The sequence below is a fragment of the Halichoeres trimaculatus genome, unplaced genomic scaffold (assembly GCF_033239565.1).
Source record: "Halichoeres trimaculatus isolate MK-OKI-2021-1 unplaced genomic scaffold, fHalTri1.1 fHalTri1_scaffold_14, whole genome shotgun sequence".
NCBI lineage: Eukaryota > Metazoa > Chordata > Actinopteri > Labriformes > Labridae > Halichoeres > Halichoeres trimaculatus.
Window position 1 is genome coordinate 1 of NW_027437192.1, and position 15,000 is coordinate 15,000.

Consider the following 15,000-nt stretch of genomic DNA (forward strand, 5'->3'; position numbering starts at 1 on the left):
TTCATTGGGATCAGTTACCCAGGAAAGTGAGACTTTTTTAAAATCACACACTGACATAAAATCTTCTGGTCAAACTGCCTCATTTGGAAAATACATTGAGTCAGAGATTTTGACAATGAGACATGAAAAAAGTACAAATGCTGCCACTATGGTTTGTCATACCTTCACTAGCGTTAAGATGTTGCTTCAGTGAGAAATGTGCACGTTATCAATCTGAAAAGAAGGAAGAATGACCCGAGACAACTTACTAAGAGCAAAAGTTCAATTCAGTTTTATTCATGACTCCAACAAACCAAAGCAGGTCATATTATATCACAAACTGACATACAAAAATACCGCAGCTATCCAATAAACAAAGACAAGAGGAGAAACAGGCCAACTCGGCAGCCTGTTACGAGTTCAACCCCAAACTAAGAGTTTGCAGCATCAGGACATCTTCTGGAATACAAACACAAGGTAGATACCTGCAACAACATGAACAAAGTATTTCAACTGTGAAATTAACAGAAATCATGTTTTAACCCTGACCAAAACAAAGTTTTCACAGTAAAACTTACAAAACTTAAGTTTAAAATGTAAAGTTAACAAGATTAATGTTTGAACTGCAAACTGGACATAAATCGTTTCTGAAATGAAGATTAACATAAAAAAATTTTAACTGTTAACTTCAAAGAAAATAATGTTTGAACTGTAAAATGAACAATAACTGTGTTCAAAACTGTAAACTTCAGCACTAATTCAGTGTTGACTGCAAACTTTATAGGAAACACTTTGAACTGAATTGAATTGAAAATGTTTAATGTTTTACTCCAAACACAACACTGATCATGCTGTAAACTACAGGTTGATTAAAGGTGAAGGAACTCACTTGATGCCTCCCACTCCGATCTGCTCAAAGTTCCCTGAACACAGAGAGAAACATTTCGGGTTAAAACAGACGAGATCAGAACCAGGGGCTGGGCGAGACATCCATATTTTTATCACAGTGATATGTTTCATGTATGTGCTATAAAAAGGACACCATGGTTGGTTATGTTCATTTCTGTCAGCTCCTCCTTCTCTCTCCACTCTCTGTGTCTCACTCACTCAGCCCCCTGCTCCACCTCCTCTCACTCATCATTACGATGACAACATGGAGGAGGGATCAGCAAGCCAAGAAAAGTCCATCAGTCAGAGGTTATAATGGCTCAATAATTTAAAGGTGGTTTGGATTTAAGGTGTCGGGTGAGCAGCATTAAAATGTGTTCAGTAAAGACTGTGGAAAACCTGTGTCCTGAGCGCGGTCAGGCGTTTGGTGCAGGATGAAACAGTAATGGCTGCCGCCGCTGTGGACAGTACACAGACTGCCGGCAAGATTAAAAAATCAACAGAGAAACACGACACTCCTTTCCCATTGGTTGAAAGGGCATCACCTAAGCCAATCACAAAATTACCTGGTTGCTAGGAGACACCTAACCCTAATTTTCAACATGTTTGGATTATATCGCTGGGGTGTAGTAAAGTGTGTTTAGAGCATGGTGTAGTTTTTTTGTGAGACATATGTCGGTGAGATGAATAATGACAATTTTCTGTAGAATCTTGTCAACACCTGGTGGTTTAGTGAAAACTTATCCAAAAATGCCGCAGAAATGTTGTATTCTGATGTAAACATTTTTATTTGAGGGGATTGTTTGCTAAATTTGTACATTGGTGTTTTGCAATAAACTACTTATATTAGCATTTTCAGTTATAACAATCAATCATTGCACATCTGTGACCTCCACATTTAAAAACAAAGACTTTTTCTATTCTGATTTTTTTGTTTGTTTGTTTTGCTTTTTTTGTTCGTTTTTGTTTTTTGACAATTTTAGATCCAGTGTGTTCATACATGAAAATATCTCCATATTTTTAGGTCGTGTCCGATATATTTTATATTTCTTTATATTTTAACTCAGGCTTAAGATGTTACTGTGATGCATCGATCAAACCAGAACGGCAACACTACATACCAACATCTAATTTTATTATTCTGGATATTATTTGTTCATAAATCAACAAAATGCCATATCCCTCAGCCTAAATCAGACCAGATCAGTTCAAACCAGATCAGTTCAAACCCGATCAGTTCAAACCAGATCAGTTCAAACCAGATCAGTTCGAATCAGATCAGTTCAGTTCAGTTCAGTTCAGATCAGTTCAGTTTAGACCAGATCAGTTTAGACCAGATCAGTTTAGACCAGATCAGTTCAGATCAGATCAGATCAGTTCAGATCAGTTCAAATGAGACCAGATCAGTTCAGATCAGATCAATTCAGTTCAGATCAGTTCAGTTTAGACCAGATCAGTTCAGATCAGATTAGATCAGATCAGATCAGTTCAAATCAGACCAGATCAGTTCAGATCAGTTCAGACCAGATCAGTTCAGACCAGATCAGTTTAGACCAGATCAGTTTAGACCAGATCAGTTTAGACCAGATCAGTTTAGACCAGATCAGTTCAGATCAGATCAGATCAGATCAGATCAGTTCAAATCAGACCAGATCAGTTCAGATCAGTTCAGACCAGATCAGTTCAGACCAGATCAGTTCAGACCAGATCAGTTCAGATCAGTTCAGACCAGATCAGTTCAGACCAGATCAGTTCAGATCAGTTCAGACCAGATCAGTTCAGACCAGATCAGTGATAGCATCTGGCAGCAGACCCACCAGTGGTTGTTTGGCCCCAGCTCTTCCACAGTGCTCTTTAGCATGGCTGTACTCTGTGTCTGTTGCTTGTTCACCTCCATCCTCACTGGGAAAAGGCTAAAAAAATACACAAATAGCAGGTTTTAGATCCAACAACAAACATGTTAACATCACATCACATGAGATATCTCAAACATGAGTCAACATGTAGGACATGAGTCCTGCTCATTGAAGTTTCTTCTTCGCTGCACACAATGTACAGCAACAATCAATTACAAACAGAAAAATGAAGGAAAAAGGAATACTTGTAAAAATGAAAGTATATTCAGATCTTTAAAAGTCCAGAAACTGAGGCAACTGAGGGCAGTGGGAAAACACATATGGAATTTCCAAACTTGCAAAAATGAGTAAATAAATAATAAATAATAAAACCTGACGGCAAGTTTGAAAAGTAGTGTTGCTCTGACCTCCAAAGCCATCATCTTCATCATGAGGCTGCGATGATGATCGTTCTTCACCTTTTCTTCAAAGAACTCAGAGAACCTCTGCTTCATCACCAGCCGCATATTGTAACGCTTGGCCATGCTGCGACACACACACACACACACACACACACACACACACACACACATGAAAGGTAGACAACGTCTGACATTTTACATCAACTGAAAGCATCGTAACGCTGCACCATCTCCTGAGAAACATGAGGCCTTACTGCTCAAAGAGAGGAAAGTACACGAGGAACTCGGGAACATTGACGACGTCCTCCAGGCTGAAGTGGTACTGACATCCGAACAGTGGATAGAAACCTTTGGACTGAAAGGAAACCTTAAAAACCTCATTACCGAATGACAGCGAGTCTGACGCCTCCAAACGTTTGCTGTCAGAAAGAGAAGAGGAGATTCACGCCTTTCAGTGCAGAGCCACAACAGCACAAAGCTTTAACAGATTATTTACCATTTTTACCATTTACCAAACATCTGACCAACTGATTCACCTCCAACAGGATTCACAGATCAACCTTAACCTGCATTTACTCAGAGACTGGATCAAATCCCACTGACTTCATGTTATAATACGTGAGTGAACCTCCTGATGGATCCTGATGCTCCACGATAGGGGAAATGATATCAAATCTGAGCTGAGGATTAGGATAAGGATTAGAATTAGGATTAGAATTAGGATTAGGTTGATACAGAAAGAAGCCAGAGTCCAGGGCCCACGTGCATGTTCAAGCATTAAACAAGTGGGAGCTCTAGTCCTGGCGTGGCGTTGTGGAACCACACGTCTGGCTGCAGCGTGAAAGGGACTCAGGACCAGATTACACCACTACTTCCTGGAAAACCCCATCCAGACATTCAAACTGCACATGCCTACTACATGTAAACGGTGGAAAACATGGTAAGGGGTAAACGTGGCAAGCAGTAAACATGGCGAGCAGTTAACGTGGCGAGCGGTTAACGTGGTGAGCAGTTAACCTGGCGAGCAGTTAACGTGGCGAGGGGTTAACGTGGCGAGGGGTAAACGTGGCGAGCAGTAGACCTGGTGAGCAGTAAAGGTGGCGAGCGGTTAACGTGGCGAGGGGTAAACATGGCGAGCAGTAGACCTGGCGAGCAGTAAAGGTGGCGAGCGGTTAACGTGGCGAGGGGTAAACGTGGCGAGCAGTAGACCTGGCGAGCAGTAAAGGTGGCAAGCGGTTAACGTGGCGAGGGGTAAACGTGGCGAGCAGTAGACCTGGCGAGCAGTAAAGGTGGCGAGCAGTAAATGTGGCGAGCAGTAAACATGGCGAGCAGTTAACGTGCTGGGTTAGGGTTATGGTTGATGGAACAGCTGGGTAACCCTAACCCAGCTGTTCAACATCTCCACACGCCTCGATGGACGCCGACACAGAAAGTAAAGATCACAGCGAACTGGAAAAACTGACGGCAGCTCATCTGTGAACTGAAAAACTTTGTCTCCTAAATTCAGATTTCCTGTACAGATCCACATCACAAGACTTTTGAAAACGATATTTCCCTAAATATCTGTTTTGCATGTTTCATCTTTAACCGTGACGCAGTGCACGCTGTCCACCTTTAAACACACAGGTGTGGTTTTCCTGCCGTCTGCACCTGTAACCGAGGGATCAAGCTCCATTCGATTCAACGCTGGGACATTAACCTGGTCCATGCATACTGCCGATCCTTTTTTTCTTGGTTTGTACAAATGGTCTGTTTTCCTCACTAATGGATGGACATGCTTACAGGACCTGGACTCTGGACTTCTTCAGACTAACCCTGATCCTTTGTCAGGAGAGGGGGGTGTTTTGTCCTGAGAAGGTGAACCCAGGAACTTTCAGACTGTACCGGACTGAGAAGACTTGGTGAGTCATGGGAGCTGAACATGAACATGGTGTTCGCTAGGTGTGAATGTTTCTTTCCAATCAGAAGATGTAGAAATGTGGAGCTAGAGTGTAACTGTGTTTGAGCATGTGCGGTGAGTTTAGGGTTAACCATAAATCAAATGATGGTGTAAGATCACCATGTGATGCTGAAATCTTCTGAATACGACCAAATGCTCAGAAATTAAAGCCTGGTTTCACGATACCGTATCAAGAGATGAGTGATTCCCAAACCCTCAGTCTTACACAAGCTCAAAAGCATCTGGCGTTGTCCCGATGAAAAAGCCCCCGGGTTTCAGACGCTCACAGGCGTTTCTCAGCATCATGTCAGCTTTTTTCTCATCTTCAAATGAGTAATGGTAAACAAACTGACAGCTGCAGATGTCGAACAGCAGCTCAGGGTTGTCCAGTTTCTCAGCCAACACCTCCTACAGAAAACAAACGCAGATGAGTTCATTTCAAATACCAAGCGTTGAAACAGCCCCTTAGAAACAGCATAAGAAGGTTGAATTCATGGAAAATACTCCTCCCCTGATCTGGGACCAGGAAATGACCTTTAGGGTAAAGGTTAACCTCCAATCCCGTACCCTGACCTGGAACCTGAGAGGAAGCCTTGGAGAGAAACCTGACTGCAGGTTCATCCACGGTTCAGGAAGACGCTGCTCTGTGTGCTGAATTCTGTGTTGGTTAAAGACAGTCTGATCTATGCTGCATAGTTCTACAAGACTTGGTAAGAATCTGGTCTATGTGATGTGGCTCTACATGTGTCTCATTAAAAAGCAGATCTATGGGGTGTAGTTCTACCTTGGTGCAGTCTGCAGTGATGAATTGGGCGCTGAAGATTTTCTCGTTAAAGTGACTTTTCTTCTTCATGTCATCGTAACGAATTTGACACTGTTCCACGGAAACTTCTGCCAGATCTGAAGAAAAATGATCAGGAGTCAAATAAAACAAGTCAAAAAAAACAATTCATCTATAAAAAAACTGATCAGTAAAATCAAAAACAGTCGTCTCCTCCTATCATCAGAACTGATCTGAGTCCTAAAACTAGGGCTCCTCTGACTCTAAGTCCTCTGACTCCTCTGACTCTGACTCCTCTGACTCTGACTCCTCTGACTCCTCTGACTCTGACTCCTCTGACTCTAACACGTTTAACACATTTAACACTGACTCCTCTGACTCTAACACATTTATAAGTTTAACACGGACTCCTCTAACTCTAACACGTTTAACACGTTTAACACTGACTCCTCTGACTCCGACTCCTCTGACTCTAACACGTTTAACATGTTTAACACATTTAATACGTTTAACACGGACTCCTCTGACTCCTATCACTCTGACAGGTCTGTCACTGAATACTCACTCCTCTGAATCTTGCACATTTTTCTCTGACACCTCTGACTCTCACTCTGACTCTGACTCCTCTCACTCTGACTCTGACTCCTCTCACTCTGACTCTGACTCCTCTCACTCTGACTCTGACTCCTCTCACTCTGACTCTGACTCCTCTCGCTCTGACTCTGACTCCTCTCACTCTGACTCTGACTCCTCTCGCTCTGACTCTGACTCCTCTCACTCTGACTCTGACTCCTCTCACTCTGACTCTGACTCCTCTTGCTCTGACTCTGACTCCTCTCACTCTGACTCCTCTCACTCTGACTCTGACTCCTCTCACTTTGACTCTGAGTTCTCTGACTCCTTTGACTCTTATACATTATTTACCGACTCCTCTGACTCGGACTCTTTCATGGGGTGCTGTAGCTTTAAGCCGGAAGCGAGTCAGAAAAAAAAGGAGTTATTGGGTCGTTCAGATGATATGGACACACTTGGCAACAAAAGATTACCTGCACACACCAGGTGATTTATCCCTCCTCTTCTCCACTTCAGCAGGTCTCCTCCTTTACCACATCCAAGGTCCAGAACTGAGACCTGCTGAGACCCCGCCTTTCGCACCCGCTCCAAAATTTCACCTGGCATGAAAACGAGCGATGAAGAGAAAAATGGTGTGATAGACTGGAGGAGAGGTACAGTGACAGCATGCTGTGTTCACCGTTATCAAATGCTGCCCTTCAGATTCTCAGCAGAAACAGCTTCATTACAGTCGTGAGCTATGATCAAAGATATTGATGATTAATCAGTTACCGATAAGGACGCTCTTCAGCCAGTTGTTGAAGTTCCTCATGAAGAAAATTCTGCTTCGACTTCGAGCAGCGAGACCCACTTCCTGTAAACTGTTGTAGTGACTCGCCACCTTCTGACCATGATCAGTAACCTGGAAGATCAATATCAGCTGATCAAACAAATCACTCAGTGATCGATATCAGCTGATCAAAAAATCACTCAGTGATTGATATCAGCTGATCAAACAATCACTCAGTGATTGATATCAGCTGATCAAACAAATCACTCAGTGATTCATATCAGCTGATCAAACAAATCACTCAGTGATTGATACTATCAGATTGAAAACGTACTCAGAAACATTTTTATGATAAAACAAATACAAAGAGATTTTTTTTCAGTCATTCTATTTTAAGATCACAGTTAGTACAGACCTCTAATTGTTGGTGTGTGTGTGTGTGTGTGTGGTCATAAGGGTGAGTGTGTGTGTGTGTGGTCATAGGGGTGAGTGTGTGTGTGTGTGGTCATAAGGGTGAGTGTGTGTGTGTGGTCATAAGGGTGAGTGTGTGTGTGTGGTCATAAGGGTGAGTGTGTGTGTGTGGTCATAAGGGTGAGTGTGTGTGTGTGGTCATAAGGGTGAGTGTGTGTGTGTGGTCATAAGGGTGAGTGTGTGTGTGTGGTCATAAGGGTGAGTGTGTGTGTGTGGTCAGCTTTGTTTTTGTTTCGTTTTCCTTCTTACCTGTCTCTTGACAGGTGATGTGTCCTCCTCCCCCTCCTCGTGTTTCCTCTTCAAGCTTGTCTCCTTCCTTTCATCTTCCCCTTCCTTCTGTTCCTCTCCTTCCTTCCTTACCTCTCCTCCTTTCCTTGTTGTTCCTCCCTCAGTCACAGAGTTTTCAGACTGCAGCTCCATCATGTACTCTAGAAAAGGAGATCACAGGGGGGGGGGATAAAGGCTTAGGTACCTGAGCTGTTTACAGGTGCATCTTTGCTCTGAGTGTGTGTGTGTGTGTGTGTGTGTGTGTGTGTGTGTGTGTGTGTGTGTGTGTGTGTGTGTGGTTGTTAACAGTTTCTTAATATCAACAAGGACCAGTGAAATCTGCATCAGATCAGTATTTGTTGTGTCCACACTTTCTTGGATTTTGGGTTTGACTTCCTCTGATTCCTCTGTCCCTTCATGAGATCCAGACACACTCTGTGTTCAGGACTCTGTGTTCAGGACTCTGTGTTCAGGGTTCTGTGTTCAGGACTCTGTGTTCAGGGCTCTGTGTTCTTAGCTCTGTGTTCAGGACTCTGTGTTCAGGGCTCTGTGTTCTTAGCTCTGTGTTCAGGGCTCTGTGTTCAGGACTCTGTGTTCAGGGTTCTGTGTTCAGGACTCTGTGTTCAGGGCTCTGTGTTCTTAGCTCTGTGTTCAGGACTCTGTGTTCAGGGCTCTGTGTTCTTAGCTCTGTGTTCAGGGCTCTGTGTTCAGGGCTCTGTGTTCAGGACTCTGTGTTCAGGGTTCTGTGTTCAGGGCTCTGTGTTCTTAGCTCTGTGTTCAGGGCTCTGTGTTCAGGGCTCTGTGTTCTTAGCTCTGTGTTCTTAGCTCTGTGTTCTTAGCTCTGTGTTCTTAGCTCTGTGTTCAGGGCTCTGTGTTCTTAGCTCTGTGTTCTTAGCTCTGTGTTCAGGGCTCTGTGTTCAGGACTCTGTGTTTAGGGCTCTGTGTTCAGGGCTCTGTGTTCAGGACTCTGTGTTCTTAGCTCTGTGTTCAGGACTCTGTGTTCAGGACTCTGTGTTCTTAGCTCTGTGTTCAGGGCTCTGTGTTCTTAGCTCTGTGTTCTTAGCTCTGTGTTCTTAGCTCTGTGTTCAGGGCTCTGTGTTCTTAGCTCTGTGTTCTTAGCTCTGTGTTCAGGGCTCTGTGTTCAGGGCTCTGTGTTCAGGGCTCTGTGTTCTTAGCTCTGTGTTCTTAGCTCTGTGTTCAGGGCTCTGTGTTCAGGGCTCTGTGTTCTTAGCTCTGTGTTCTTAGCTCTATGTTCAGGACTCTGTGTTCAGGACTCTGTGTTCTTAGCTCTGTGTTCATAGCTCTGTGTTCATAGCTCTGTGTTCTTAGCGCTGTGTTCTTAGCTCTGTGTTCTTAGCTCTGTGTTCTTAGCTCTGTGTTCTTAGCTCTGTGTTCAGGACTCTATGTTCAGGGCTCTGTGTTCAGGGCTCTGTGTTCTTAGCTCTGTGTTCATAGCTCTGTGTTCAGGACTCTGTGTTCAGGACTCTGTGTTCTTAGCGCTGTGTTCTTAGCTCTGTGTTCTTAGCTCTGTGTTCTTAGCTCTGTGTTCTTAGCTCTGTGTTCAGGACTCTGTGTTCAGGACTCTGTGTTCAGGACTCTGTGTTCTTAGCTCTGTGTTCAGGACTCTGTGTTCAGGGCTCTGTGTTCTTAGCTCTGTGTTCAGGGCTCTGTGTTCAGGACTCTGTGTTCAGGACTCTGTGTTCAGGACTCTGTGTTCAGGACTCTGTGTTCTTAGCTCTGTGTTCAGGACTCTGTGTTCAGGGCTCTGTGTTCTTAGCTCTGTGTTCAGGGCTCTGTGTTCAGGGCTCTGTGTTCAGGGCTCTGTGTTCAGGACTCTGTGTTCAGGACTCTGTGCTCGCTCCTGTTTGGAGGACCTGGTCGTTAAGTCAACAGCTAGAACCGCGCAGAGCTTTTCAGTGGAGCTGTTTACAGCGCGTATCGTAGTGAGGTGACGCTACCTGCTAGCTGTTAGCTGTTAGCCGTTAGCCGTTAGCTGAAGCTGAAACCAGGGCAGGTCTCGAAGAATGAACTAACCTTTGTTACTGTCAGCCCGTTTCACGATGGTCTTATCGATACACGGATCATTTCATGGGATTAAAATTATCACACAAGTCGTGTATGTGCTGAAACACTCACCGTTAGCTGTTGCTCTGACGCATGCGCTCTGCAGACTGTCTTCTTCGGTGGTTTCTCTTCTTCTTCGTCGTTGTTGCAGTTTAATGGCGGGCGGTAAACTGGCTTTGAGGCGCAGTATCGCCACCAGCTGGACTGGAGGTGGAGCTGGACTGTTATTTCTATTTCTCTCTTCCAAGTTTCAGCATAAAATACGTCATCAAACACTTAGTGGTGGTTCTCAGTTTCCTCTGCTAACCCTAACCCTAACCCTGTTAGAAAGGGTGAGGGGTTAGGGCTTACTTTGTGAATCTACTGAGAAACTTAGAGGTAGTAGTTTGGAGGATATGAGAAATGTGGAGGGTACATAATGTTCAAAACCTACAAGTTATAATGAACAGAAACAGATTCAAAGTAAAACTACAGTATATTATCAAACTATTGACCGGTCTTATTATTAATCCTAAAAATACATAAAACATAAATAATATGTTTCTGATGCACTTCTCAATCTGGACGTAGTTTTCCAGCTCTTTCATTGTAACCCAGGTCTTGGTGGTCGGCGTGCTCGTCTTGGTTTGGGAGGTTTTCTGGCTCCTTGACTCTGGTCCATGTCTTTATATTGCACAGCTGGTAAATGTCCGTGGACAATGCATTCGTCAGCATGGAGTAACTCGTGTGTTTTAGCTCGTGAGTGCTCTAAAATCTACAACATGTGGTCTTGGTTTTAATGTGCCTGGTCTTGCTGTTTTCTGACTGTGAAGCACTTTGATAAACTGCTGTTGTCTTTGAATGTGTTCTGTAACTTTGAACTGAACACCTGACCTGTGACTCTACGCAGACTCTGGATCAGTTTCACACAGACTCAGGTATGTGTGTTATTAGATTTGATGACTGACTTGGACAGTTGAGACTCAGCTGGCAGACTCTGGAGTCCGCGATCGGTTACTTAAATCCTCAAAACCAATAAGAGTCTGAATTTTTCACTTAATGAAGGAGAAGTGAAGGACGAGTCCTCGCCAGGCGTCCTGAAGACACGCAGAACTACAAAAGATGGAGGCCCAGTGCAGCAAGACTGCTGAGATGGAGAGACAGACCCAAAGATGGCTTCAGCTCTGAATAAAACTCTTTTTCTGAGTTTCTTACATCCAGCTGTTAAAACTGCACAAACCATATTGTTTATCGTCTGCCTCAGAAAGGATCAATGAATGAATGGGCTGATCATGAAGCAATGAGCGGAGGGATAGATGAATAAACTGATGAATAAACTGATAATAAACTGATCAATAAACTGATGAATAAACTGATGAATAAACTGATGAATAAACTGATGAATAAACTGATGAATAAAATGATGAATAAACTGATGAATAAACTGATGAATAAAAAGATGAATAAACTGATAATAAACTGATGAATAAACTGATGAATAAAATGATGAATAAACTGATGAATAAAATGATGAATAAACTGATGAATAAAATGATGAATAAACTGATGAATAAAATGATGAATAAACTGATGAATAAACTGATGAATAAACTGATGAATAAAATGATGAATAAACTGATGAATAAAATGATGAATAAACTGATGAATAAACTGATGAATAAAAGGATGAATAAACTGATGAATAAACTGATGAATAAAATGATGAATAAACTGATGAATAAACTGATGAATAAAATGATGAATAAACTGATGAATGAACTTATGAATAAAATGATGAATAGAGTGATGAATAAAATGATGAATAAAATGATGAATGAACTTATGAATAAAATGATGAATAAACTGATGAATAAACTGATGAATAGAGTGATGAATAAACTGATGAATAGAGTGATGAATAAACTGATGAATAAACTGATGATCAGACTGATGGAGGGATGAATGGATGAACTGATGATCAGACTGATGGAGGGATGAATGGATGAACTGATGATCAGACTGATGGAGGGATGAATGGATGAACTGATGATCAGACTGATGGAGGGATGAATGGATGAACTGATGATCAGACTGATGGAGGGATGAATGGATGAGGGTATATACATGTTAATTTGACCTTCCTGAGTTTCAAAGCAGAACTGTTTTAAAAGCTTCTTCAGCTGCTGAGAGGAATCAGTTAACAAGGAGACAGAGGAGCTATTCACACACACACACTCACACTTTCACACACACTCTGACACACACACACACACACACACACACACACACACACACACACACACACACACACACACACAGACACACAGGTTGCAGGGAACAGACCGGGCTCTGTCCTGGTTCAGGTCTTCAGGTGACTTCTTGTTCTTTTTATAGAGTTCAGCTGAAACCAGACCTGCACAGGTTTGTTAAAGGGGGATTCCCTGATAGGTGTGTGTGTGTGTGTGTGTGTGTGTGTGTGTGTGTGTGTGTGTGTGTGTGTGTGTGTGTGTGTCAGTGTGTGCGCATATCTGCATTTACGAGGACCATTGCGAGTGCGTTAACCTCCAATAAACAAACTTAACTTTAGTTAAAAAAAGTTATCTTAACTGACACTTTGAAACAGACCGAAGTGAAACACAACCACAGTTAACCAGAAACCACTGTTTGTCTACACCCTAAATTCATCTTTAACATAACTTATCCTGATTTCCGTCAGAGTTATCTGTTCTAAACTAAAATTTACTAAACTAAACTACCCCTGACCTCTTTATCTCTAAACCAACTCTTAACTAAACATCACTTAACCAAAGTAAACTTAACTTAACTACACTAAGCCAACCCAAAAGTCCCCTCCACTTAGCAATCCCTGACTAAACTAAACTAAACTAAACTAAACTAAACTAAGCTAAGCCAAGCTAAACTAAACTAAACTAAGCTAAGCTAAGCCAAGCTAAACTAAACTAAAGTGATTCACCCAAACCGCTCTTTCTCTAATCTAAAATGAACACCATGTGACTAACTCTTACCTCTGATTCTCTAAACCAAACCAAACCATACTTCACTTTACTACCATTTAAAACCCCGACTAGTCGACAAATTTATTTTTAGATTTAAGTGAAGATAAAACTAGTTCCCAAGAATGATATAACCAGCATCAAAACAACAATAAAATCAACAAAAAGTAAACAACATTTACTTAAAGTTAATTATGTGGTTACAACTTAACGGGTTAGGATGGTATTTAATCTGAAAAAAAGTATGGTGATATAACTACAAGCTAACTAGTCAATAACATCATGGTTCAAACCAGTGGATGACAAACTATGATAAGGTGTAACCATTTTAACTTGTTAACAGCCAGGCTGAGACGAGTGCTGAGTTAGAGGAAACCAGTTAGTTAGTTAGTTAGTTAGTTAGTTAGTTTATTATCAAGTTAGTTAGTTAGTTAGTTAGTTAGTTAGTTAGTTGGTTTATTGTCAAGTTAGTTAGTTAGTCAGTTAGTTAGTTAGTTTATTATCAAGTTGGTTAGTTAGTTAGTTAGTTAGTTAGTTAGTTAGTTAGTTAGTTAGTTAGTTAGTTTATTATCAAGTTAGTTAGTTAGTCAGTTAGTTAGTTAGTTTATTATCAAGTTAGTTAGTTAGTTAGTTAGTTGGTTTATTATCAAGTTAGTTAGTTAGTCAGTTAGTTAGTTAGTTTATTATCAAGTTAGTTAGTTAGTTAGTTAGTTAGTTAGTTAGTTAGTTAGTTAGTTAATTTATTAACAAGTTAATTAGTTGGCTTGTTGAAGGGTAAAAAAAAGTTGGCGTCAAACAGTTAACCTTTAGGTTCCTCACAAACACTGAATGACTCTCCTGTGGGATTTCCCCTCACCTGATCAAAGTCATTAGAAACTTAAGACTCTCCCTCTCTCTCTCTCTCTCTCTCTCTCACACACACACACACACACACACACACACACACACACACACACACACACACACACACACAGGCTGACATTTAAGCAGATATATAAGCCATGGTGCCAGAGGATTAAAGGCAGAAAATTCCTGCAGTGCTGCAACACTTACTGCTCTGCTCACCGGTCACAGAGCTCACCTGTCAGGGTGACAACCTGTCTGCTCACCTGCAGCAAAGACCACCTGTCGGCTTACCTGTCTACCAGATCAGCTGTCTGCTCACCTGTCTATCAGATCAGCAGTCTTTGTGCCCCTTGAACTGTGAACTGTCTGGATCTGCAGCATGAAGTCGACCAGGTATGTCCGTCTGTGTTTCAGACCAACAGTAAAATGCTCTGACAGATTAAAAACCAAAGTTTTTTTTAGATCTTTCAGTGAATTTAGGATATTTTTAAACAAGGTCCTCTAAAACATGACCTTTCTGATTCATGACTTGGATGAAATTAGTGATGTTTATCGGGGATTAGACAGATTACTCAAATTAGTAATGTTGAGCAGGGATTAATCAGACTTCACTTATTAGTCATGCTGATCAGAGATTAAGCTAATCGATGAGCAGTACTGATTCGACATTTCTCAGATTACTCAAAGAAAATGTATTTAACAGGAATTTATCAGATTGGTAATGTTGATCGGGGAGTAATCAAGTTAATCAGATTACTCATGTTGATCAGAAATTAAGCAGATTAATCAGATAAGTACTGTTGATCACAGATTAATCAGGTTAATCTGATTAATCATGTTGTTAGGGATTACTCAGATTTCTCTCATTATTCATGCTGATCAGAGATTAATCTGATCAATCAGATTAATCATGTTGATCAGAGATTAATCAAATTAATCTGATTAATAATTTTAATCACAGATCAATTAGATCAATCAGATTAGTAATGTTGATCACAGTTTAATCAAGTTAATCATGTTGATCAGAGATTAATCAGATTAATCAAATATGTCACATCGATCACCGATTAATCATATTGATCAGAGATTAATCAGATTGATCGGATTAATCATGTTGATCAGAGATTAATCAGATTAATCTGATTAATAATTTTGATCACAGATCAATTAGAT

At 41.5% G+C, this 15,000-nt stretch overlaps 1 protein-coding gene across 1 annotated transcript; it reads right to left on the minus strand.

Moving 5' to 3' along the window:
* Positions 1-306: 306 nt before the first annotated feature.
* On the minus strand, positions 307-10,176 carry rnmt (RNA (guanine-7-) methyltransferase). Its single transcript, XM_074687706.1, has 11 exons — positions 10,061-10,176; positions 7,907-8,085; positions 7,189-7,318; positions 6,891-7,016; positions 5,848-5,963; positions 5,290-5,471; positions 3,379-3,543; positions 3,131-3,248; positions 2,685-2,780; positions 869-902; positions 307-464 (listed from the first exon to the last, which is right to left on the minus strand). The coding sequence occupies exons 2-11, from the start codon at positions 8,078-8,080 to the stop codon at positions 427-429; spliced, it is 1,179 nt and encodes a 392-aa protein (XP_074543807.1). The 5' UTR covers positions 8,081-8,085; positions 10,061-10,176; the 3' UTR covers positions 307-426.
* Positions 10,177-15,000: the final 4,824 nt, after the last annotated feature.

Bases quoted from the DNA above. Each gene is read 5' to 3' on its own strand.
- rnmt (XM_074687706.1), bottom strand. From the start codon at position 8,080: ATGATGGAGCTGCAGTCTGAAAACTCTGTGACTGAGGGAGGAACAACA. The intron at 7,319-7,906 runs GTAAGAAGGAAA...TTGATCTTCCAG, and splicing joins CATCACCTGTCAAGAGACAG to GTTACTGATCATGGTCAGAA. The intron at 3,249-3,378 runs GTAAGGCCTCAT...TGTGTGTCGCAG, and splicing joins TACTTTCCTCTCTTTGAGCA to CATGGCCAAGCGTTACAATA.